General features: G+C 41.3%; 1 protein-coding gene across 7 annotated transcripts in view; it reads left to right on the top strand.

Annotated features, from left to right (window-relative positions):
- Positions 1–25724, top strand: part of AKAP13 (A-kinase anchoring protein 13) — a 344813-nt gene that overhangs the window by 135500 nt on the left and 183589 nt on the right. For 6 of the 7 annotated variants that reach the window (XM_036844174.1, XM_036844173.1, XM_036844172.1 and 3 more), the window contains exons 4-5: positions 7425–7721; positions 17289–17472. In XM_036844174.1, coding sequence (XP_036700069.1) covers positions 7425–7721; positions 17289–17472 — 481 coding nt within the window. Of the gene's footprint in view, positions 1–7424; positions 7722–17288; positions 17473–17616; positions 17659–25724 lie in introns of those variants that run through there. The other variant, XM_036844176.1, reaches the window with a different exon arrangement.

Here is a 25724-nt window from a genome sequence, read left to right as displayed (position 1 = left end):
GGAGCACACACGTTGCACTGGGGCCAATATCCCCCCAAGGGGGTGAGAATTGGTTCTTAGGGGGGTTAAAAAAACTTAACTCTTTATATATAGAGCACAGATACACATGTACCAATATATGGTATATCTGTGGTATTAAAGTTTCATGGGATGGGTGTGGCAAATAGAGAGAAATGTTTAAAAAGGCTCCTTGGGGGATGACAATGAATAAAAGGTTGAGAAGCACTGCCTTAGAGTAATAAGCTGGATTATATGGCACGTCGAATTTTTAGTGTTAATTAGCCCCTTTCTCCCCCCAGATGTATCAATACATGATTCCTGTGCCTGCCGTCTTTTCCCCCTCTGTGTAAATACTCCTATACATACAGAGATCTTTGATACCTATTGCAAATTTGCACATCTACCATTGGACCACCGAAAACTAGCAGTAGGTACATACTTCTGCACGTAATCCTATTCCTGTTAGAGTGTGGGTCTGAAGACTGAAAATTTCCTTCAACCCTGTATAGCCACTTCAAAGGGAAGAAAAAGACACCAAATTTTAAAATACTTTTGATGCCAAAATGAAGTAGTAAAAGATATAATTTTTATATTTTCCACCTTTGACCACAAATGCAGCCTTCTGGTAGGAAATGACTGAGTGGGTCTGGGCTTGGCTGGCCCAGCAAGCACTTTCAGGGTTCCTTTTTGGATAGCTGGTGAAACAAAGTCCCAATTGTTTCATTCTCAAAAGAGAAGGCCCGGATGGGATGTGTGCCACTTTTAGCCTAATAGGAAGTGAAGTAATTCTTGGGTCATGCTTCAGCAGTTTTGTTTATCTGTAGCACTATTTCGTTTCCATGGGTATGGGTGCTTCATATAGTGACAAGGAGCCTGCGGAAAAGCTCTCCGACCTCGGGAGCACACACCTCCTGATGTGTGAGCTTAAAAAAAGGTTTGGATTAGGTGCTTTTAAGAGGACCATCAGCAGTTAAATTTTTGTTTCCCACCTAGGTGCTCCTGGTTGTGTGTTGTTTATTCGGCATTCTTCCTCCTTCCCTTTGTTTTTTCAGTTCTACAGTGTCAGGGGCAGCATTTGCTGTGTTGGGCTTAGGCAGAAGCTCTTGATAGAGTAAGTAATAGGCATCTCTTTTCCTTGAGTCACCTGAATAGGAGGATTTTAATAGGTAGTACTGATAATAAGTACCAGGTTTAGAGGCCTGTTTATGCCAGGTGTCTGCTTTGTGTACAGCCATCTCTGATTTTTTTGTTTTTTGTTTTTTTAATAACCTGGAAGGCTGGTGATGTTCCATTTTTGTGCGCAAGCAAACAGACTTCAAGGTCAAGTGACTTTTTCAGGTTGACCCAGCCTGTTTGCAGTGGAGGTGAGATTCAAACCTGCTATCTTCTGACTCTACAGCTAGTTGTCAGCATACTTCAGTACCTCTTACAATTCACTCAGTAAGGATTTGATCTCTCCCACCCCAAAATTTACTTCATACTTCTGTTGTAATCGACTTGGACCTGATTGTAGCATATATTCAGAAGTCAATTTTAAAAAATGGAATTGAGGTTCAGGCCATGTTCCTTAACAGTTCATCTCTCTTCTTCCCCTGTCTCAATTCTCTGTGGGTATTTCCCTCAGAAGAAGCTCAGTAAAATTTTCACAACTTCCCCTTTTAAAAGGACTTGTGATTTTTATTTTCTTTTTTTGTTACCAGGAAATTGAGTGGAAGGAAAAACACCATGGAACTAGCTGAAAACCTTGTTACTCTTCTTTATGCTGCAGCTTCTGTCTTCATGTAAAAAGAAGTTAATTGTGGTTATTATGTCGAATTGGATATAGTTTCCTATCCCCATGTTTTTGCCCTGAAGATGTAGACATCGTTAATACCTTGTATTTTGTGTATACAAAGGCAGTCATGAGACTAATGGCCCCTGAAAACAGTTGTGTCTTTAGAGCTAATTTATGGTAGTAAGAGATTTTATGTGAACAGATGCAGTGACTTCAGTTTTATTAATGGCTCCATATTACATAACCTTTGTTTTTAAAAAACGTTGATTTTTTTTTTCTAGATGCTTTATCTGAAAAGTCATAGGGATTAAAAACTAATCTTGTGAACCACTTGAGCCTAATAGAAAATGTGAATGTGAGACAGTAGCCCTGCCAGCCTTGCGAGGTGGTTTTCCAGACAGTAGGGGAGGCACTTTGCTCGAGCTCAGTAGTTAATTCTTCCAATTTACTGAAAGTTTAATAAAGAGTGAGCCAGGAAACCCTCAGTTCTTCATTCCTCTTTTTTTTTTTTTAATTAATTAATTTATTTATTTATGGCTGTGTTGGGTCTTCATTTCTGTACGAGGGCTTTCTCTAGTTGTGGCAAGTGGGGGCCACTCTTCATTGCGGTGCGCGGGCCTCTCACTATCGCGGCCTCTCTTGTTGCGGAGCACAGGCTCCAGACACACAGGCTCAGTAATTGTGGCTCACGGGCCCAGTTGCTCCGTGGCATGTGGGATCTTCCCAGACCAGGGCTCAAACCCATGTCCCCTGCATTGGCAGGCAGATTCTCAACCACTGCTCCACCAGGGAAGCCCCTTCACTCCTCTTTTAACTCTCAGTTTTTCTTTGGAAAAGGAAGCCTATAATCGTACCAAACAAATTCCAGATTTATGGCACATTTTACTTAGGATGATTCATAGTTTCTCCTTCAGATTGTGAGTTCATGTCTAAAGGGAAAATATTGGGCTAACAATTGGATGGCTTCTCCTAGATATCTATTTCATGGCCTTTGCTGACATTCTACCTTCTCTAATACACGGTTTTGTTTTAGTTCTGCATAAATAGAGCAGACGATAGTTTGCCCATCCACCCATCCACCTTCTAAGAGATTCTGCTGAAACAGCAGAAAAAATTATGCATGCTTATGCTGCTAAGTACATGTGCACACACAGGCGTGCACACATGTGCACAGACATACCCCTAAACCACCTTCTATTTCTCCCTCTTTGTTTTCCCCACCCCGTCCTAGCCAAGTAAAGTCATTTTAGCAATTTCAGATAGATTTCTGTGCAGATGTATTACGTCTGCACTTTCCAGTTTTGAGTTAAGGTGGTATTGCTTCACCATGGCTTTTGGCTCTGTGTGTGTGTGTGTGTGTGTGTGTGTGCGCGCGTGCGTGCGTGCCTGTGCAGGAGAGTGTGAGATGAAGTTGAAGATCTGGACTATGGCCTGGACCCTGTGTATATACAGGAGGTGATTTTACAGAGCAGTGATGATGTTGACTTTTAGCGACAGTGTGACTCGCTTTCTGGCTCAAGCTCTCAGGTGTCTCAGACACCTCTGCACAGGCTTGGGGAAGGAGATGAGTAAGAAAGAATAACTGTTTGGATGGATGGGGCAGTGGATGTCATTATTGTAGGTTAGTTTAATATCTCTTCTAAGACAGAGTGTGTTTAAGTTTTGAAGGTAGAATTCAATTTGGATCCCACATTATTCACATTCTCATCATTGAATTGTGAAACCTGTAAGTTTAGTTTTTATTGACATTTATTCGTATCTACCTCAAAGGACTGTCAGGAAGTTAAAAATGAGCTTAATCCGGAATAAATGGGAAATGCTATGATTACTGGTGAGATTCATGAATGAGAACCACAACATTCTTAAAGTACAGTCATCTGTCAGTATCTGCAAGGGGATTGGTTCCAGCACCCCCATGGATACCAAAATCTGCAGATGCTCAAGTCCCTTAGTTGGCCCTCTGTATCCATAGTTCTGCATCCGGAGATTCAGCCAACCATGGATCGTAAATATAGTAGTACATATATGTAGTATTGAAGAAAAAAATCCACATATAAGTGGACCCAGGCAGTTCAAACCCATCTTGTTAAAGGGTCAACAGTAATTATCCTGACTGAAATATGTATTGCTGTGTCTGTCTGTCTATCTAGTTTGATTGGAAGTGAAATGAGCCTGTGTATGTTGTTTTGGGTGATAGTATTAAAGAATTTGAGAGGAGTCTTCTAAATTATAGCTCTTGACTTACGAGATTAGGATACTCTCCAGACTTTTAAGTGTTAGAGAAGTTGTCATTTACCTCAGGCCACATAGCTTAGGAAGTAACAAAATAGGTTTGAACCCAGGTCTCTCCTCACACGAAACATCTAGGTGTAGCCTAGTTAATATCTTCCTGAAACTGTCTCTTGCAGAGATTATTCCATCCCTTGAACTTACTCTCTGCCTCCATTTTTATGTTTTTGAAACTGTTTCTTGTTCCTGGAATCTCTTCCTAAGTTTCTGTCTCTCCCCACCTTCTGCCTGGTAAAACCCACGGGTTTGTACAGCTGGGGAAACCATAGAGCCTGCAGAGGCTGCCCTTATTCTGTATATGAAGAAATTGAGGCCTGGAGAAGCAGAGATGATCTGAGGTCATGCAACTTAGGAGTCTTATAGTCAGGATTTGAGCATAGTGTTTTCCTTCCTTTCCTGTTAGTTTTTCCTTGGTACCTTTATTTCCCCTTTAAGCCTTCTTGTCTCCATGAATCTTGGGTGTAGGGGCAGACAGGAGAGCAAGGAAACTTGAGTTCAGATTCTAATTCTGCCACTTCGGAGCTTTATAACCTTGGGCAAATTACTTAACATTTTTGTGACTTGATTTCCTCATCTGGCAAATGGGGATAATAATAGTACCTACTGCTAGGGTTGTTATGAGAATTAAATAAACTGTTATTAGGAAATCACTGAGGATGGTGCCTGGCACAGAGAAATTATTAGAGAAGTGATAGCTAGCTAGCTAGCTAGCTAGCTAGCTAGCTAGCTAGATAGGTAGGTAGATGTTATTAAAGAAGTGATAGATAGAGAGGGAGGGAGGGATAGGATAGGACTATGCATCTGAGTTCTGAGGGTTGCAGTGAAGAACCGCTGCGGTTGGAGAGTTGGGAGCAGGATGCCTATCAAAAAGGTCCTCCTTGACTGCCACCTTTCTTTTGCTCACCTGTGAAATTCACTGGTTCTCTCTGGCGAGTTGCGTGGTATGTGTTTCTTTAGAACCCACCCCGTTTTGCAGTGATCTGCAGCTTGGTTGATTGCCACCTCATAGACTCTAAACCTCTGGAGGGCTCAGATTCACTGTGATTAACTTCTGATTACAGTGTGCTAGGCTTGGTGGATGTCCAGATGTTATTTTTGGCTGCCCCGAACAGCTCACAGGATCTTAGTTCCCCGACCAAGGATTGAACCTGGACCACAGCAGTGAAAGCACCGAGTCCTAACCACTAGACCGCCAGGGAATTCCCCAGATGTTAGTCGTTAAATGTTACAGAACAGTTTAGAAGAACTGCTTTCTGCCAGAAAAACACCCAAACCTTTATTACCTGAATCAGTTGATTTGTTTATCCTGATGTTGTTGTCTTATGTAATTAGGCTGGCTGCCCTTCAAAGAAAGATTAAGATTCTTTTTTCTAATTTCATTTCACATAGTAGATGCATAAATTCGACATATTTATTGAATTGAAATACAAATACGCGTGTAGACACACAGCCATGCACATGTGTGCACGCATGCATGCCAGAGGGTGCTTCACTTTCCCACAGCCTTCATGGAAGGAATTCAACTGGGAATGCAGTGGGAGCACCTTGGTGGGGTTATGCGTTTGTGTGAAGACTGATCTCGGTGGTTCCTGAACCTGTTCCTCTTGCTTAATAGTCATACTGGCCTGTCATTCCAAGTATTGGGCTCCTCGCAGGTAGGGACGTAGCTGTCACCCTTCCCTCTTTATCTGTAAGCAATGTGTTACAAAACTTTCGCATCATGATATAATAGGCCATGACCTTTGGCATCAGACTTGAATTTGAATGATGGATTCTGCTTCTTCACATGTGTGTAAACTTGGGCAAATTACTTCTTGAAGTCTCAGTTTTCTCATCTGTAATGTGAGGACAATACACACCTCATAAATTTGTTGTGTAGAGAAAATGACATGTCAGATGCCTGGTATGTGGTAGTTTCTTGGTTAGTAAGTATTGATACTTGTTACCATCCTCAAATTACACAGCAGGGAGAGATTTCTTTTGTCACAAAGGCTTAAGGAGGCCCCTGGGGAAAAAGTATATGTGGAAAATCTGTTATTACTCTCACTGGTCACGTGGAAAAAAATAATTGTTTTCTCTTTCAAAGACAGCAGAAAGCTTACTTTGTTCTGTGAAGTGTGAAGCCTCGGTTGGCTGTGCCCGTGGTCTGGAGAGCCAGATTCAGGGACCCTCCTCCTCATCCCGCTGCTGGGAAGCGGTCAGTGCGTGCCGGTGGGCTCAGGGGAGCCCAGGCCTCAGGTGCCTGCAGTTTATCAGGCAGAGCACCAGGGGGAGCAACTCAAACAGAAGCATCAACTTCATTTCCTTTTCTTTTTTCTCATCAGAAAGATACTTATGAAAGAAATGATGATGTTAGGAGCATAGTTCCAGCTAGTTGAGATCAGTGCCTGAAAGTTGAGGAAAAACGTGTTTTGATGAATATGCTATATCTTGGAAATACTTAGTTCTGTGAGGCTGAAAACCCAGAGAAAGTCTGATTCTCCAGGAAGGCCTCCCCACGGGAAACACTGCTGTTAAACCTTCCTGATCTTACTTGAGCAAAGCTCTTTGAGGTGACACGCAGCTTGCTGCCAGTGTCGCAGCTCGTGAGGTCTCTGCCCCTCTGGACAGTGGGCACTGCAGTCTCTGGCATGCTTGCTTCTCCTGAACCAGGTTTCTAGCCATAGCATTGTGTCATCCCTGGGTGACCTAGGTGATTTGATTGAAGTTCTCTTTACGTTACAGGAAAGAACGTGTATCTCAGAGCAGAAGTTATTTCCTAGGCCTTGAATTGCTTCATAATAGTAAAATAAAATCAAGTCGTTTTGTACTTTTCGAAGTGCTTCCTCATTTGCTCAATTGTATCGTGGTGAAAATGAGGCAGGTTCTGGGGCATCTGTACAATTCCTGCCATGTAACCTGTATGAGTGACTTTTTCCCTGTTGGGTTTTCGGATCCAGCACAGTTCGGGAGGGGTTAGACTTCCCATTGTACGCTAGGCCTTGCAAGGTCCTTCAGCTTTCATTCTTTAATTTCTTCAAATTGAACCACTGTAGTTCAGTGTATGTTGAGATTTTCAGAGACTGTTAGTACCAAACACTATGCTGCCGGCATGGTGGCAGCTGGAATACAAAGTTATTTGCTGTTTGGTAGGGGAACCAATTCATATTTGCAAATAGCAATTGTAAAAATGAGTTGGAAATTGAGTTTTAAGAAGTTTGGAAGATTGCTGTTAGAGCTCGGAAGAAGGAGAGGTTTGTTTTAGGAAGGGGAGCTTGTATGTCACGCAGGAAGAGCCGAGAAGCCCCCCCCCCCACCCCAGTGTCCTCCTTTCAGGAGGAGGGCTCTAATCCTGTTTTCCTTGCTGCGTGTGTTTCCTTAGGTCATGACTGCTGCGAGACGGTGAAGGTGCTGCTCTGTGCTTCCAGAGAGGGCCTGCCTGTGTTTGTGGTGGCGGAAGAAGACTTCAGGTTCATCCAGGATGAGGCCTACGATGCAGCCCAGTTCCTGGCAACCAGTGCTGGAAATCAGCAGGCTCTGAACTTCACCCGTTTCCTGGATCGGTCAGGACCCCCGTCCAGGGACGTGAATTCCCTTGATGAGAAGGTTGCCCTGGCGTTCAGGCACCTGAAGCTGCCAGCGGAGTGGAATGTGTTGGGAACAGATGCAACTTCGCATGGTAAGAACTTCAGTGACCCACAGTCTCTGAATTTGGAATTCTTCTGTTTTTGGATGGGGCTGTTTTTATATGGCGATTGTCTTCACATCTGCCACGGTGGCTGAATAGACCTTGCAGTTACTGTAGTGGAGTGACCTCGGTGGCCTCTCTCCTGGGTTCTTCAGCTGAGCTGTTAGTCCTGTTCTTGCAGTGAAATGACCCCAGAGAGAGCTCGCTGTTGTCGTCGGCAGCTCCCATTTAAAGTAGAGGGTGGCCAATCAAAAAATAGGCAGAAGACCTAAATAGACATTTCTTCAAAGAAGACATACAAATGGCCAAGAAGCATGTGAAAAGCTGCTCAACATCACTAATTATTAGAGAAATGCAGATCAAACTACAATGAGGTATCACCTCATTCACCGGTCAGAATGGGCATCATCAGAAAATCTACAAACAACAAATGCTGGAGAAGGTGTGGAGAAAAGGGAATCCTCTTGCACTGTTGGTGGGAATGTAAATTGATACAGCCACTATGGAGAACAGTGTGGAGGTTCCTTAAAATACTAAAAATAGAACTACCATACGACCCAGCAAGCCCACTACTGGGCATTTACCCAGAGAAAACTGTAACTCAAAAAGACACATGCACCCCAATGTTCATTGCAGCACTATTTACAATAGCCAGGTCATGGAAGCAACCAAAATGCCCATTGACAGATGAATGTATAAAGCAGATGTGGCACATATATACAATGGAATGTTACTCAGCCATAAAAAGGAACAAAATTGGGTCATTTGTAGAGACATGGATGGATCTGGAGACTGTCATACAGAGTGAATCAAGTCAGAAAGAGAAAAATATCGTATATTAACGCATATATGTGGAACCTGGAAAAATGGTACAGATGAACCAGTTTTCAGGGCAGAAACAGAGACACAGATGTAGAGAACAAACGTATGGACACCAAGGGGGGAAAGTGGCGGTGGTGGTGGTGTGATGAATTGGGAGATTGGGATTGACATGTGTACACTAATACGTATAAAATAGATAACTAATAAGAACCTTATGTATAAAAAATAAATAAAATAATATTCAAAAAAAAACAAAATAAAGTAGAGGTTGGCATGTCGCCCTTCCATGGGCCCAGATTTCAGGCTTGATCTCCTGTGTGTAGAAAGAGACCTGACCTTCATGAGGAGGGTAGGAGAGTAACTTGGGATAGATACTTCTTTCATGTTTAATTATCAAAGCAGGGTTTTCCTTATTGTCTTCTCAAGTTCTCTAGAGAGTCCACGAAGTTGGAGGAGAGGAAAAGACTGGGAAGTAATTGGGGGGCAGCACGAGAGCAGGCTGAGCTCTGGAAAACCCCGCACATTTTTAACCAGAGTATTTTCACCCTTGTTTATTTTATCTACTGGCTCTCCATATGAGAGTTCATTGAAGGAAGGACTCTACTTTTTAAAAAACACTGATGTAATAAGTATCTATTTATGTTCCTCTTATTCAGACAGGGGATTTCCTGTGTAATTATTCTTGTGGCAAATGACGTCTACTAGATATTGTGAATATGTATGTATGTGTATACACACACACACACACACACACTCACACGTATTTAATGAGGCAACATATATCTGGAGTCCAATAAATAACATCGTCTTTCCCTCCTGAGTGCAAATCATGGAAAGATTTGGGAGTTACATAGAGTTTAAAATGTTTGCCTTTTTACTGACAAAAGCTAGATTGAAAGGCTGACTTCAGACCGCTTGCTGGAAGGGGTTGCGTATCCTTTCTACTTTATTTCTGAAAGAGCTGGACAATCACAGGACTGCCCTTCAGCATCCACCAGCTTTGATTATTGTGTTATGTAGGGGAGCACCCAGAAGTCACCCCCCCACCCCCGCAGGCAAGCAGATCCTGAGGAGAAGCGCTGAGAGGGGCTGAGCCAGGGGCGCGCTCAGTTCCTGCTCCCGCAGACCTGCCAAGTAACTGTGTTCTTCCTCCCGTGGAAGAATGGCGAGGAGGTGTTTGCTAGTTTGGGTTCTCTTAAACCCACTGAATTTAACCATTAAGGTGGTGATGAGCTGCAAGAATGGTGTCCCTCACTATCAGGGGCTTCCTGTCAAGATAACGACTGGGGGCCCTCCTGCCAGGTAAAATACAAAAGAAAGCGTGGACTCTAAAATGAAGGGAAAAAGCACTTGTCCCTTGTCCTTTTCTTATTAATATAATGTCTAAGAAACCTCTGCGTTGCTGGGATCTAGACATCAAAATATTTGCCATTATACAGGGCACGGGCACCTTTTCAGAAGTCTAATGTTCGGAAACCTAGCTCATGCTGTTTTGTTTCTGTGTTGTGATCAGAATGATTATTCTGGTTGCCCTTTATAAATCAGTATCAAAAAGGATTTCATTAGTTATTTGTGGGGCTTAAAGTTTATTTTGTGTGGTTTTGCTTTGTCTTGTTTAGAGGGTACAGGAATTGGATAGCTGGTTCACGCCACATGATTAGAAAGAACTGTCAGAAAAGCACAGGTCTGAGACTTTAGGCATATCCTTCCCTTCTCTGGGTCTTAGCATCTTTGTCTTTAGTAGGCAGCTCACCAGCTGTAATATTTTTATAGTCTTTCCATGTGCTTCTTAAGTTTCTGATGTACAAAATTGTTCAAGCAGTGCTAGTGAAGACTAAATCAAATTTGAACACTTAGGGAAATGCCTGAAAACCACAATAACGTGCCATTACACACCTTTAGGAAGACCAAAATTAAAAATACCAAGCACTGGCAAGGATGCAGAACAACATCTCAGACATTGCTGGTGGGAATGCAAAATAATACAGCCACTCCAGGAAACAGTTTGGCAGTCTCCTATAAAGTGAAATGTACATTTACTATATGACCCAGCAATCCCACTTTTGGCTCTTTGTCCTAGAGAAATGAAAACTTATATTTACTCAAAAGAATCTTTTCACAAATGTGCCTATAGCAGCATTATTTATAATCATCCCAAACTAGAAACAACCCAGATCTCCCTCACTGGGTGACTATATATACAAACTGTGGTACATCCATACAATGGAATACTACTCAGCAATCAAAAAGGAGCAAACTGTTGACGTGTGCATCAACTTGAATGCATTTTAAATGCATTGCACTAAGTAAAGAAGTCAGTTTCCAAAGTTATTTACTCTGTGATTCTATTTATATGATACTCTAGAAAGGGCAAAATTGTAGGAACAGAAAATAGGTTAGTAGTAGTTGCCAGGGGCTAGAAGTAGGGGAAAGGTCTGACCACAGAGGGGTATCATGGGGGAATTCTTTGGGTGTTGAAATGGTTTTGTGTCTTAAAAAAAAAATGGTTTTGTGGTGGTGGTTATAAGAATCTATGCGTGTGCTCAAACTCATAGGACTGTACACCCCCCAAAAGTGAATTTTATTGTATATAAACTAAAAACAAAAGAACAAAAGAAATTGAACAAGTTAACTGTATACTTTACAAGGTGAAATGCATGCAAGGGACTTAATGGACCTGTCAGCCTTGGGATCAGGAGTCTGATTTCAAGTGCTGGATTCACATTCTGCAGTTGAAATTGTTCAGTTAATTGTGGATTAGAATCTGCAAACAGTGGGTATTTTAAGGCTGAATAGTATCAGTTAAGAGGTCCTTGCTTGCTGTTGGGGGACAAATGCAAAGCAACACTCTGCTTACAGCAGTGAGTTGCGCATCAGATGCTTTTTTAAAGGTGTTTAAAGGAAGAAGGTACGAAGTCAGCTTGTTGCCTGGGATAATCTTGCAGCTAAATAGGGCACCTTGTTATATAACAGGACTACTTGCTGTTGAAAGCTAGGATGTTTACAGGTGTTCCAGCCTAATACTTGTACAGAGGAGTCATGTAAGATTTATGGTTAATCCTCCCACTCTAACCGTTTAAGATGTAGTGCTTTTTAACTTTTTTTCAGGTCCGTGACTCCTTTCAAAATAGCTCAGATTTCTCCTCAGGAAAAAATATACATAGGGGCTACCTGCAAAAATTTACATATTGTTTCAGGGATTCAGTCTCCCTGAACTGCAGGCGTGAACATGATGGTAAGAACTCTTGGCTTAGGCTTGATATTGTAAAGTAGAAAGAGCATAGGCTGCAGAGTCAGTCTGTTGATATCCTGGCTTCATTGCAAGAGTTTGTGCAGAATACTTAATCTCTCTGTTTCTCAATTTCTTCATCTGTAAAATGGAGGAAAATATATCCAATAGTGTGTGCTAGTTGGCAGGCTCTTCATTTTTAATGTACCATGACCAATATCCAGTAACCTTTTGGAGACAAAACACTGATGACTCTGATGAGGGAAAGTGACATGTTCTATAAAAGGATAAAACAGTATATAGCACTTAAAAAAAAACCTCTTAGAAGCAGAATGAGAGCTTTTTTTTAAAGCTTATTTCTACAGGCAGTCCTTACTTTAAACATCAGCAAGAGGGAATTTGTCCATTTTATTCTTCCAAGAGTTCTTTAACCCCTAGTTACATAAAGCACTGTACTTTTCGCCTTAGTTCTGCCTTAAAGGCAAATAATATGGATTCGTCTGGGTGGATGGTGAATGGTGGGGTTGGAATATCTTCCCTCTGAGTTACCAAGTTTCACCTAGTTGTCTCAGCTCTTCAGTGCCTCTGTGGTTAGTGAAATGGTGAATTAGGATGTTTTTTCCCCTGAAAGACCCTTGTACAGTAGCAATCAGCATAACTGTCAGGTAACAAAGGGTGGGCCTTTGAAGACTTGCTCTGAAGAAAGCAAAGAGGAGAAAGGTCCTGGGGGAAATCTGCATTCGTATTTAGTCATGGTGTTGTATAACTAAACGAAAAGAAGATCTAATCACCTCTGGGGTGGGAACCCTCTCCACATAGAGAAATTTGGATGGAGAGAAGGGTGAGACAGGTTTAAGCCAGGCTGCACTAAAAGCAGTCTGTGTGTTCTCAGTTCTTTATATCTGATGTTGGTTAATAGAACCACAACCTTAATCATTTAGTGTTTCAGTTCCCACACCTTTTCCAGATTGATAGCTTTCCATGAAAATTTTTCCTTAGCTACACCCACTAGTAATTTTGTATGTTTTCAGCTATCGTAGCTGCAAAAAAAGAAAATAATAAAATAGTAAAAGATATTTTAATAATATATAATATTGTAATGGTCTAAGGGATTGACTCCAGGACAAGTGGTTCCTCGTAATGGCAGCACTTTAACTCCAAAAGGTTTTGTTCCCTCTCAAACCTTGATTCTGTCACAAGGTTACAGGTGTCCTTTTTCCAAATGCCCGTTTCTCACATGGGCCTGCTGTTTCCCTTCCCCACGGAGTGTGAGAATTCCTGCATCATGTGGGACTTGAGGTTTATTTAAGAAGTAGTACAGAATAGTAGAAAGAATGGTGATTTTGGAGTCTCGTAGATACGCATTCAAAGAGTCCTGTGAGCAGTGTGGATCGATGGGGTAGGAAGAGTACCTGTAGCCTTTGATTACTATTTTGTTCACAGAACTCAGAATGTTTTGCTTAGACGGAAAATCTGACGACTTGAAAAGGTGCAGCCATCTCGCCTGCTTCTCATGGTCTAATGCCTGCGAGGCCCAGCGCCTTTCTCTGCAGAGCTGAGGGAATGCGTGGAGGGGTGCTTCCAGCATACAAGCAGATAGTAAGCAGGACTTCAGACATTTTCTCCTACCTTCTCTGTGGGAAGCTGGGCCCACAGAGAGATTTTTCCAGTTGAACACGGTTAAACAGGAAAACTAACCAACCAACATATGGCCTATGAAATAACACTACAGCATAAAGGAAATGGAAAAGTATCCTGAATATTCAGATGGAAGACTCTAATTTTCGTTAAGAAACCAAAGAAAAATTTAGAAGAGGTTTGCCATTTGTCCTTTAAAAGATTGAAGAAGTCAGACCTATTATAAAATAGGAAGGAAGGAAGGAGAAGGAAGCAACAAGGAGAAAAATAAATTTAATGATTATGTCAGTCAGGGTCACCCAGAGTATCAGAACCAGTAGGAAAATATGTATTAAGGTTTGTTTCAGGGAATGGCTTGCACAATGGTGGCGGCTGGCTAAGCAAGTCCAAAATTTGTAGGGTAGGAGTGGAAGAGAAAATCAAGGGCAAGCTCAAACCCACCAGCACGAGCCAAAGCTGTCATCCTCAGACAGGAAGGGGAAATCCGGAGCTGGATGGCACTCCACGAGCACAGCCTGATGCTGTCCTCCTCGGTCAGGATTTCTTCTCTCTCCAGGGGAAATCTCAGCCCTGCTTTTAAAGCCTTCCAACTGATTCTGTTAGGCCTACCCAGATTAGCCAGGATAATCTTCCTTATTAAATCAACTGATTAGGCGCTTTAATTACTGCAGAAAAGCCATCACAATGAGGGCAAAGATGGAAGGGAGTTGGCTTAAATGATGCAAGGACATCCAGAATCCCGGAGCATAATTAAATTCAAACTGGGGATAAAGGACCCAATTGACATCATAGGAAATGCAGTTAGTGACCTGAAAAACAAAGTTGAGTAGCTCTCACAATACAGAGGGAAAACACAAAGATCACAAGAGAGAAGAAAACAGAGAGTAGAGAAAAGAGGTTGATTCTAAATTGTAGGTGCTCTGGATTTTAAACTGAGACAAAAGGAACAAAAGCAATGATGCAAGGTATGTTAGGTAAGAGAAATTATTTTTGGAGGAAAACATAAGAAGGTACTTTTTAAACTACAACATTAGAATGCTTGCATGATTGATTTTTACAAAAAGAGACGGAGTGGAGTAATGGAGAGGGTATGGTTTCTAGACCCAAGACAAGAATTTTCAAATCTTGATGATTTTTGCTGTGGGTAAGTTATTAACCTGTCTTCATCTGCAAAATGAGGATAACGAGACCTCACAGGATTATTGTGAGAGTGAAAAAAGTGAATACAAACCGCTTAGCCCAGTGCACGGCACTTAGTCTTCACCAGATATTACTTTTCTTATTATCTGTTGATTGCAGAGAGGGGGTGACCTAAAAGCAGATGTGGCACCTGCTGCTAAGGACGTTAGGATGAGATTTGGGAGCCTGCAGGTGCTGGAATTGGGGTGCCAGCTTGGAGCAGGTGTATGGCCTTGCTTTTGGAACTCTACTCTTTTTTTTTTTTTTTTTTTCCCCCCACCAAGAACGTGAGATCTTTCTTTTTTTTTTTGAATTTTATTTTTTTATACAGCAGGTTCCTATTATCTATTTTATACATGTCCATCCCAATCTCCCAGTTCATCCCACCACCACCACCCGCCACCCACACTTTCCTCTCTTGGTGTTGGAACTCTAGTCTTGAAGGCTGAGCTGACTCAGAGCAAGTAGGGGATGAGAAAGGGCGGGGGTGTAGAGGAAACTACTTTAAGGAGGTGTCAGATAGTGAGACCGGACTTAACCAGTCTCTAAAAAATCACCTAGTTCCTGGGCAGTACCTTATTAGCTTTTTTGTATTTGATAAGGATGTCAGAGTGCCTGTGAAACTGTAAGGCACAAGTCAGATGGTGATATTTGATCTTTTCTGAAGGTTCTTTCTGTCCTTTTGTCCAGCCTGGCCACCTGCTCTGAGTTGTTGATTATTAAAATTTGTACCTACACGGGCTGTGGTTTCTTCTGTAGTGTTGATGTCTTTCCAGCCTGTGCCTGTGCTGAACATCATATAAATCCTGAATTAGTCAGTGTGCAGAGTTCTATAGGGAAAGTGTAAAGTATGAAAGATGGTTTTTGCTTCCAAGGAAATTTACCCCAGCAGTAAGGAGACAAGACTAAGGCACATGTGACGTTAGAAGACAGTGCAGTTCATGTAAAACCACAGGGTCAAAGATGCCTTCATTCTTACCGTGCTGCTCACGTACGGAAGCATCGGGGACTTCAGTGTAAGGAGAAAACACTGGGGTCCAAGAATTCTGAGAATGCTCAGTGAGGAAGTTGAGACCTGCGGGAAGCCACAGAGAATGAGAGATGTTAGCTCAGCTGAGGGGATGAAAGCAAGCGCAACTGCAGGACACCATTCCCGTTTCCAGACTCTGAGTGGTGCTCCCTGTGGTTGAGTAAGCCAGCCAGCATCGTGGGCTGTGTACTGAAGCCCTCGGGTAGCTGTAGCTCCTGCCTTAACAGGTTGGGCACAGGAGGATGCCCGAGGCACAGAGAGTGTTGCCAGTGAACCTAGAATGTGATTGGAAGTTGGGAGGGACAGAGAAGGGGGGTGGGGAGGGAAGGAACCCAGCGTTTATTCAGTGAGTGCCTGCTACAGGCCATCATCTGACTAGCATGTCACCTACCCCTCTGATTTGTTACTGCAGCCATGGGAGTGAGGTGGTGGTACCCCACTCTAGGGATGAAGAGAGTGAAGCTCAGAGAACTGAAATGGATTATGCCCAGTCACATGGATGGTAAATGCCAAATTTGAACCCAGATTTGTCTGACTCCAAAGCCCTTCCTCATTCTGCCACTTTCTTTTTTTTTTTTTAATTAATTAATTATTTATTTATTTATTTTTGGCTGCGTTGGGTCTTTGCGGCTGCGCATGGGCACCTCTCTAGTTGTGGCGAGCGGGGGCTACTCTTCACCACGGTGCGCAGCCCTCTCACCGCCGTGGCTTCTCCTGTTGTGGAGCATGGGCTCTAGGCAAGCGGGCTTCAGCACCCGTGGCTCGCGGGCTCTAGAACGCAGGCTCAGTAGTTGTGGCGCATGGGCTTAGTTGCTCTGTGGCATGCGGGATCTTCCCGGACCAGGGCTCGAACCCGTGTCCCCTGCATTGGCAGGCGGATTCTTAACCACTGCGCCACCAGGGAAGCCCCCTCTGCCACTTTCAAAGTGACTCTGTACCAAGAAGGGGCCTTGACTTACCTCAGGTGAAATGGCACATGTTTTTCTTTCTGAAGTTGTTAGCATATCATCTTGGAGTCAGTCTTTCTTATGCCTGGAGATGCATTTCTTTCTTTCATTAAACAACCAACCAAAAAAGCTGGCTGTGCCAGCAATTTGATTTGCCCTTAATGTGGGAGAAAAAAAGACCTGTGTGTACTTAACAAGCAGAACCTGTTTTTAGTGTTTAACTAGCCACCTCCTCTCTGGGTGTTTTTTTTTTTTTTTAAGTAATTATACCCTTTTTGATATACCCGTCTAAGCCCCAATAACTATTCCCCTTGGATCCCGATCCCCATGTTATGAGGCTGCATTCACTTCTTTCTTTCTTTTTCTTTTCTTTTTCTTGTAAGGAAAAGAACATATGTGTAGTACAGTCACCCTTAAAATCTGCCTGTATAAATTTGTTGAACAAATGCATTAAATCAGAATATAGAAATGGATTCTCTTCTGTAGGACTGTCTCCTATTGGAGATTTTGCTTCTTATATTTTTTTCTAGCTTCATTTTGTCTTTGAGAGCTGATTCTACTCTGCCACAAGAAAATTGTTCATGTTGTATGTTGTGGCTTAACTTGAGGATCTTAGGTGCTTGGAGGCAGTGGTGTTTACCTGAGCCATCTCTTTGTTTACTTTGGGTTTTCACATTCTCCTTACTGATTTTCATTTTCTCCCCCATCTACAGATGGTGGCCCCCGAGAGACACTGATGCATTTTGCTGCACGGCTGGGGCTGCTGAGGTTGACGTGGTTCCTGTTGCAGAAGCCAGGTGGCCGCGGAGCTCTCAGCATCCACAACCAAGAAGGAGCGACCCCTGTGAGCTTGGCCTTGGAGCGGGGTTATCACAAGCTGCACAGGCTTCTAACTGAGTAAGTGCTCCTCCTCCCCATTTCCTTCTTCTCAGCGCCAGCCCCACCCCCGATTCATAGTAGCCCTGCCCCCTTGGCATCTCCAGCCTTCGCCAGGAACTAAAACCTCAGCTCTCTGCCTTGCCTTTCGCTGGAGGTTTATAAGCTTGCTCCCGCTCACGACTTCACTGTCTGAGAGTAACACACGTAAGTCATATTCCCATTTTTTTCCTCTCCTCTGTTTCCCTGCCCTTACTGCTTCATGCCTCTTAAATTTTACTGAAAACTCAGAATAAGTCTGGTCTGTAGGGGTAGCACTCCATTACCAAGGTATCCAGTTTTTCCCGGTTTAGTACAAGAGGAAACGGTTTTTCTGTACCATATACTTTTCTTTCTGGTATGTCTTCAAGATTTGAAAGCGTTAACTAGAAATACTTCAATAATTGCTTATGGAAAGTATGCTGAACCCTGAGTTTTGGTTTGAATGTAATTTCTATAAATAGAATCGAGAGCAGTGGTCTCTTCATATGAGTAGCAGTAAAAAGCAACTGAGCTGTCCTGGAAACGTGCAGTAGGAAATCCTGTCTATGTGTTTGTGGGTTCAATTGTTATACATTCTGACTCTTCAGAGAGTCCTTTGAAGGAAGGTTGTTAGTCAAAACATTGGAAGAGTTCTTTTTTCTTTTTTCTTGAATAAATAGAAAAATAAATGCATCATGACAGCCAACACTTTTCATTGGAATATTATAAAAGGCAGAAAATTTCAAGTATAGTTCCTCTTATTTAATGATTTTTTATTGCTTTATGGTCATCATTATCTTTTCCACCACATAGTCTAAACAAGAATCAATCCCATTGAATCTATGTTATTTTTTGAAGGATCCTTGTAAATTAAGTCAGTATTCCCAAATTCTCAGATATTTTGCCCATGTTAGACTTAATTTAGTTGCATTTTATTTTTTTGTCATTTTAAGCTGTGTGTGAGGGGTAATCTGGAAGGGCCAAGAAGAGATTGCAGAATGTAATGATACTTAGTGCTATATAAATAGGGGTTTTTTGTTTGTTTGTTTTTCTTTATCTGCCATGCTTATAACTTCCCCAATGAAGCCAGACAGAAGGTTCTTTGCAGAAAGCTTTCTGATGGGTGCTGTAGCTACAATGACGGCAGGAGGGGCACACCTCATCTCAGATGAGCTTTGGATACTCGAGCTCTCCTAGGACAGTGTTCCAGAGAGTAATATGTTCCATTCCTTTGTACTTCCCATCTGGCCAGTGATTTGATTCCTTCTGCTTGTTTGCCTCATGGCCTTAGGAAGACAGGCCTCTTCCCAGAAGTTGAAGCAATTATCTCAGTATAACTATTGTGAAGTTCAAGTGCAGTTTCTCTAAATTCAATCTTAGAGCTCAGAGGTTTTGCTGGGCAGCAGAGTTGGTTAAGGATTGCCATCCAAATGGGGAAATAGTGATTACAACAGCTTCATTATATGCTGGGTGAGGATGTCACAAGACTGTTCTTACAGCACAGCTTTAAGGAAACTAGAGTGTGTTTGTTCTTGGAGAATAGTTTTTGGCTTGCTTTATAGTGCTACTTCTGTTAAATGTTGGAGAGCAACTTAGCTCCTTTTGAAGCGGAATGGGTAAGGGAAAGCCAGCTTGAGAAGTCCTCGAATGGAGGACTGTAGTAGGAGAGTAGGAGCACCTTGCTGCAGATCTAGCTCTGAACTTAGATTCTTCTGGCTGTTATTGTTCTGCAACTTAGAAGAAATGCTGAGTCGTAATTAACAATTTTAAAAAAGATCAGGTGGTGATTTTCCTAAATCCTTCACTCTTACTGTGATGTCAGTAGACTTTGCTAGAATTTCAACCATGAAGTCAGGAAAGATCATCTTTAACAGATGAGGAAACTGAGTGGATTAGAATGACAAGGTGGCAGGGCCAGAAACAGAAGCCACATCTCCTGAGAGGCTGTCCAGAGCGCCTTCCACCCCTAGGAGTCAAAGAACCCAAGAGTAGACTTCATGGGATCTACATCCTTTGAAATTACAGGTAAAAGTTTATGCACGTGTGTTTCTGAATAAAGAGTTTGTTTTGTGAAATTCACAAAGAGATTTGTGGAAAGTTAAGAGTCGCTCCACTATATGCTGATATCTTTCTAGTAGTTCACTGAAATCTTTAGACTTGGGTGTTCTTACCCCTTCCCCCTTTCAAATTGAAAATTTTCATATAGGCCTGTCTCTTATCCTCTCTTTTCAGTTAATACGAAATTGAAGTATATACACTTTACATTTATTAATTGAAGTATATACACTTTACATTTATTCCAGCCCTAACTGAAATATCAAGTTTATTTTACTCCTTTTATACCTCTCCCAAAATAAATTTGTTGTTTTAATTCTTTGCTGCTTACGCTGGTTTTTTTGAGGGGGGGAAAGGGAGGGCATTGTGCTTATTAGGGTCCAAGTTCTTTTTGTGTTTGTGTGCCTAAGGCTTATTTAGATAGTCCATTTTGATAAACTGAGTCATTTCTGTGTGAAAATTGATTCTCCTGTGCTTAGAAGAAGAAGCTTTCTCTAAATAAGACTCATGTCTTTAGGGAACTCTATTTAGGACATTTTTGGCAGTTCCCCTTTTCTGTAGCCCGAAACTGTTAACTTTCACTTCGTTCAGTGACAGGGAAGAGAGAGATTTTGTCGACTTATAGCTCTTTTGCTTTAGCTTATATTTTGATGTACGTTATGAATATGGATGCATTTGTGATCTGAAAATTCACCTTAAACACAAATGTTACGAGTTTTGCCTAAGAAATCTTAGTCCTGGAGGAGTACCCAGAACACCTACACCTACTTCTGCTCTTAGGTAGATGCACAGTCATCTCCCACATTTTGAAGAGGAGTTGGTTGAACACCCTGCCCAAGGTCCCTTAATCAGCGATGGGCAGAGTAGGGAGAGAACCCGAGTCTTCAGGCTCTTAGTTTAGGATGCTAAGAAGTGATGATATTAGATGAGTGTTGCATTGGAGCCATCTAACAAGAGAATGTTAGAGCCAGATGCTGCCTGATACCTCGCTCACATATGACAAATAAGAAATCTTAGGACCTGGGTCACTCATTAGAGCTGAGATTGAGAGGCAGTTCCCGGTAATGGCAAAGTGTGCAAACTTTGAGGTCAAGCATAAGCTTGCATTTCAGCTCTGCCATTTTTAGCTGTATTACTTTGGTCACATTGAGTAACTTTCCTGTCTAAACTTCAATGTCTTCATCTGATTTTTTTAAAAAAAGGATAATAATGTCTACTTCCTAGAATGATAACTAAGGTCTGGGTGTGTACAATGTAAAAAATCAGGGTTTATTTGTCACACAGATTATGGTTATTTCCTGGAGCAAATGTAGGGGTTATAAATATTTCAGCCTGAAGAGAGACGGTGTAGTATGGTGGAATTGCTTAGGGACGAAAAACTTAATTAAAATCTAAGTTTCCTCACTTAGTAGAATGTATGACTCACAAAAAGTCACCTACCCACTCTGAGTCTCACGTTTCTCATTCCTTATGAATAGTATATCTAGTCCGTTGACATCATCAGGTCGTTAGAACCAAGTGAGATTTGTGCAGATACTTTGTTAAATTCTAAGGGGCTCTATGTGAAAGTTTCCTATGTAGTCATAAAATCAGTGAAATGATAGTTCACTGATCAGTGAAACTCACATTCCCATTGATTGATCTGGTTACACTATCTTTTTTTGTAATGTTTATTGTAGTTCTCTGTGAATTACAGTTAGTAGAAAGGTTGGGGGAATTGTAGTGAGGCAGGCTAGTTTTGACTCCATGGTGGAGCGATGTGATCTTGGGTGATCCGCTTAACCTCCTCAGTGCCTTGTTTGTAACATGGGAAGAATAAGAGGACTATCTTCAGGGGGTTGCTTTGAGAAATGAACAAAAGAATGCATAACATTTCAGTGAGAGAGGGGCATAAAACAGTGACTGACATAAATGTTATCTGTTATCGCTCTTAATTTTCCTTTCCTTCTAGGCCTGTATCAATTTTTCATACGTTAAGAAAGTATGGCCACAGTCTTGAAGTATTTTCAGGCAGCATTTGGACATCCCTATTTAATAAGAGTTTGAAATTATTCCCTTGTGTAATAGATAACACTTTAAAAAATTAGTTTGGCTCTCTGATACATGCTGTGATGTTGATGGAACTAGGAACTCTAGATTGGTAAGGAATCATTTACCATGCTGTCACCCTTACAGGAAGAGTATATCTTTGAAGAATTTCAACTCTCTAGTGTTGACGTAAAAGTGCTAAAATATTTTATTTGCCCTAAGAGTGAGTTTAAAAGTATTTGTCCTCATACTTAATCTCATTTTCAGTATCAGTTCAACAGATCTTTATTTGTTGAATGCCTACAATGCACTAGAAGTCATGGTTGGTACGTTACACATAATATTTCATTTTAACCTTATTACAGCCTTTCGAAATATGTATTATCTGTTTTACAGATGCAATATGGAGGCTCAGAGAATTGAAGTAACTAGCCAAGGCTTTATAGGAATGGTAGAGCTACTAGTACACACACATCTGTGGAATTCCAAGGCCCATATTCTTCCCTCTACAAAAATTTGACAGAAGGAAAGAGACTTGGGAAAAGGCCCCTGGGATACTGGATGACCAGCACTTAATTAGGAAAGGGTAACAGGCTTTCCATTTAGTCCTAGCCTCTACTTTCCTGAGGAGAACAAGATCCTCACTAAAATCTTTACATTTGTATTACTCATCATATGGTTTTAAAACTACTTTTGGTTACCCTTAGGCTGTCTTTTTACATTTTGATTCTCCCGACAGCCTAATGAGTGGGTCGGTGGTATTATCCCTGTTTTATAATCAGGGAAACTGAGGCCAGAGAGGTAAAGTGAGTTGCCCAACATCACAAGGCTACGAACCAGGCTCAGGCTCAGAGTCCAGTGAACGATCTGCCTAGGTTGAGATGACCCGTGTGCATAGGCAGAGCACAGACCCAGCCTGGCGAACACTAGGCTCTCAGTCAGTGGTTTATTACTGTAGCATGCAGTATTGGCCCCTCTCAAAGAGTCTGTGTCTGTAGTTCCCAAGTCCTTCTTTTGACACATTTGCACTTGAAACCTGGGTCAGGGTCAGGTGGTAGAGTAGCTAGTACTCAAGTGTACATATTTCACAATGGAAACGAGTCCTGTTGAGCAAGATGTTCTGTTAACGTAGTGGTTGCCTTTTTAGGGTTCTCTTCAGGTGCTAGACAAGTGAGTCCTCAGTAGCCCACCTGGTGCAAAACAAGCTTGGAGCCTTTGCTTTTACTTAGGAGGGGAAAGGATGAAACAAATGTACAAACTTACCTTTACATTTCTCCGGCCTAAGTCCTACCACATCCATTTATCCATCCACTCATCCTCCTTTCTCATTGTAAGATCTGGATCTTTGTGTTTTGGTAAAGATAAGGTGGTAGGACTGAGTGGAAACTAGAAAGAGGAGGAAGGGCAGTAACAGTTACTGAACGTTGATTACCTGCTGCATTGGTGCTTTACATGTGTTCTTATTTAAAACCTCTCAGGAAGCGTCTAAGACATAGTTAATACAGTTAATATTTTTCTACAGATGAGAAAATAGACCCAGAGAGGCTAGATTGCCCAAGGCCATATAGTTAGTAAGTTGCCATTATTCACAAGCCTGTCCTTTGGTTGTTTTTAAACTCTTTTAATAGAATTTTGTGAGGAGGCATGTTTGGTAACATTGTCAGACTTATAACCAAACTAATTTAATTACAATGATTCATAGATCTGACTTTCAGTGACTTTTATTTTCCTTTTTTTGGTAGATTTCTCACTGAAGCATTTTAAGAATTTTGACATTTCATAGTTTTTTTAAAGCATTCAACTACTAATCTCAAGATTGCCCTATCTGGCAACCTGCTGGAAAATTGCAAAATGTACTTTCTGAGGATAATGTTTGTGTTTATTTAACAATTACGCTAGTTACTATTTATTGTATTTGTGTTAGGCATTTTGTGCAAATTCTCACGTTTTCTCCTCTCCCAGACCCTTTGGGGGTGGGCATATTATCCTCAGGTCACAAGGTGATCACCATAGCTGGTAAGTTATGGAGCAGTAATTTGAACCAGGTTGCAAATCCAAAACCCATGGCCTTTTACACTGTCTTGGGCTTTCTAAGAAGATGCGTGGGTATTGGAAGTTGGTTGGAATAACAAAGCCATTTCATATGTCTTGTGGTTCCTACCGTACACTTCTCTTTTCTCCCTGCTGTATGCACGCAAATGGCCCCAGCCTATGTTTGTTCTTGGTGTAACATTTAGGCCTCAGAGGTTTTCTTCAGAGTTACGAAGTTACACAGCTTAACCTGTGGTAACAAATTCTCTGTGGCAACAGCATGTGATTTTTGAAGGTATTTCTGACTTCACTACAGACCCAGGTGGAAGTAAATGTGAACCTGGAGTACAGGACTTGATAGGTGTATGTGAGAAAATGAAGGATCAGTTGGCACCTTCTGCCCTCCAAAAAACACAAACCTTTAGTATATTACACATTATTTTTATTTGATCAATTTTGAAATTTCCTTAAAGGCATACCAGTAGAAAGAATGACTTGAAAATTTTACCTGCATTTATTATTAACAAAAATAAAAATGATTTTTAAGCAAGGAAAAAAATCAGGGTTGTTGAATAAACATTTTGGCTAAAATCTATATGTGGCCAAAGCTGAATATCACCAGTGTAGAATGGAGTTGTGTCGTACAGGAATAAATATGGAATAGTATAAAATGTTAACTCTGTATGTTTATTAAGATTTAATAGTTTTATTTTAAAAGTTTTATAGTGGAAGAACAATAATTTCTCAGCATTACCAGCTTCTAGATTGCTCTCGATTCATTAACAGCACACTCACTTTCTACTGGAGCATTAGTGTCTCTAACCAGGTGGGTGATAGAAGATTATAATTCAGGGGAGTTTTTCCAGAATATGTTTTCTAAGAGGAATTTTGTACTTAGGATTCTTGATTTATTGAATCTCAAAGGTACTTGAGCTGCTGAACTTGTTTAGCATTGTAAAACAATCATTTTGACAAGGTTTTGTTCAAATGTTTAGTGTCCATATACACTTATAACTACATACTACACCATTTTATATAAAGAACTTGAGCATCCACAGATTTAGGTATACGTGGGGGGTCTTGGAACAAATCCCCTGCGGATACTGAGGCACGGCTGTATATTGTTATATCCTTGAAGTATTCTTTTTTTTTTTTTTTAATTTATTTATTTATTCATTTATTTCATTTTTGGTTGCACTGGGTCTTTGCTGCCGCACGCGGGCTTTCTCTAGTCGCAGTGAGTGGGGGCTACTCTTTGTTGTGGGGCGCAGGCTTCTCATTGCGGTGGCTTCTCTTGTTGCGGAGCACGGGCTCTAGGCACACGGGCTTCAGTAGTTGTGGCTCGCGGGCTCTAGAGCGCAGGCTCAGTAGTTGTGGTGCACGGGCTTAGTTGCTCCGCGGCATGTGGGATCTTCCCGGACCAGGGCTCGAACCCGTGTCCCCTGCATTGGCAGATGGATTCTTAACCACTGCGCCACCAGGGAAGCCCCCTTGAAGTATTCTTAGTAAGGTCTGTTGTTTTGACATTTGGTTAGCAAAACCAAAACATATTTGAGTTACCTCTTTTTTTTTCTAATACATTTCTTCATACATTTATATCCGGATTGAGGATGATTTGTCTTAGTTGTTATACATGGTTTTGGCCATTTCTCCTTGTAAATTTGGAGGTGGCAGTGTTGACATTCTGCTTTTAATTTTTTTTCTTTTAAGATATGAATAATTTACAAATAGAATTTTCCCTTGAAGGACACTTGGCTTAAATGGAAAGAGATAGTACAACTTAAAACATTTATTCTAGTGAATGTTTATTTAATGTTATGAATGAGTTAACAAAAAGTTAATCAGAATTAGAGTTTTTTTAATATAATGTAATATCTATAATTCTGTAATTCTTTCTTATATCATTTAAATTTTTATAAACAGTTGTGGCTCAGAAAAGGTAAAATGATCTTCGTAAAGTTATCTAGCCATTGCACTCTCTTAATATTTATATTAACTGTCAAGCTATTTCTCTATTAATTTAATCACTTGAAACACTCTTGTATTGTGCATAGCATTAACAATTTTCACAAACACTAATTATTGTAGTGTTTTATTCTTATAGTAAATACACATTTATGCTTTAAGTGGTCATTAGA

Source organism: Balaenoptera musculus, chromosome 2 (genome assembly GCF_009873245.2).
Source record: "Balaenoptera musculus isolate JJ_BM4_2016_0621 chromosome 2, mBalMus1.pri.v3, whole genome shotgun sequence".
Lineage (NCBI taxonomy): Eukaryota > Metazoa > Chordata > Mammalia > Artiodactyla > Balaenopteridae > Balaenoptera > Balaenoptera musculus.
Note: the sequence above shows the minus strand (reverse complement) of the source record. Positions and strands in the feature narration are given on the sequence as shown.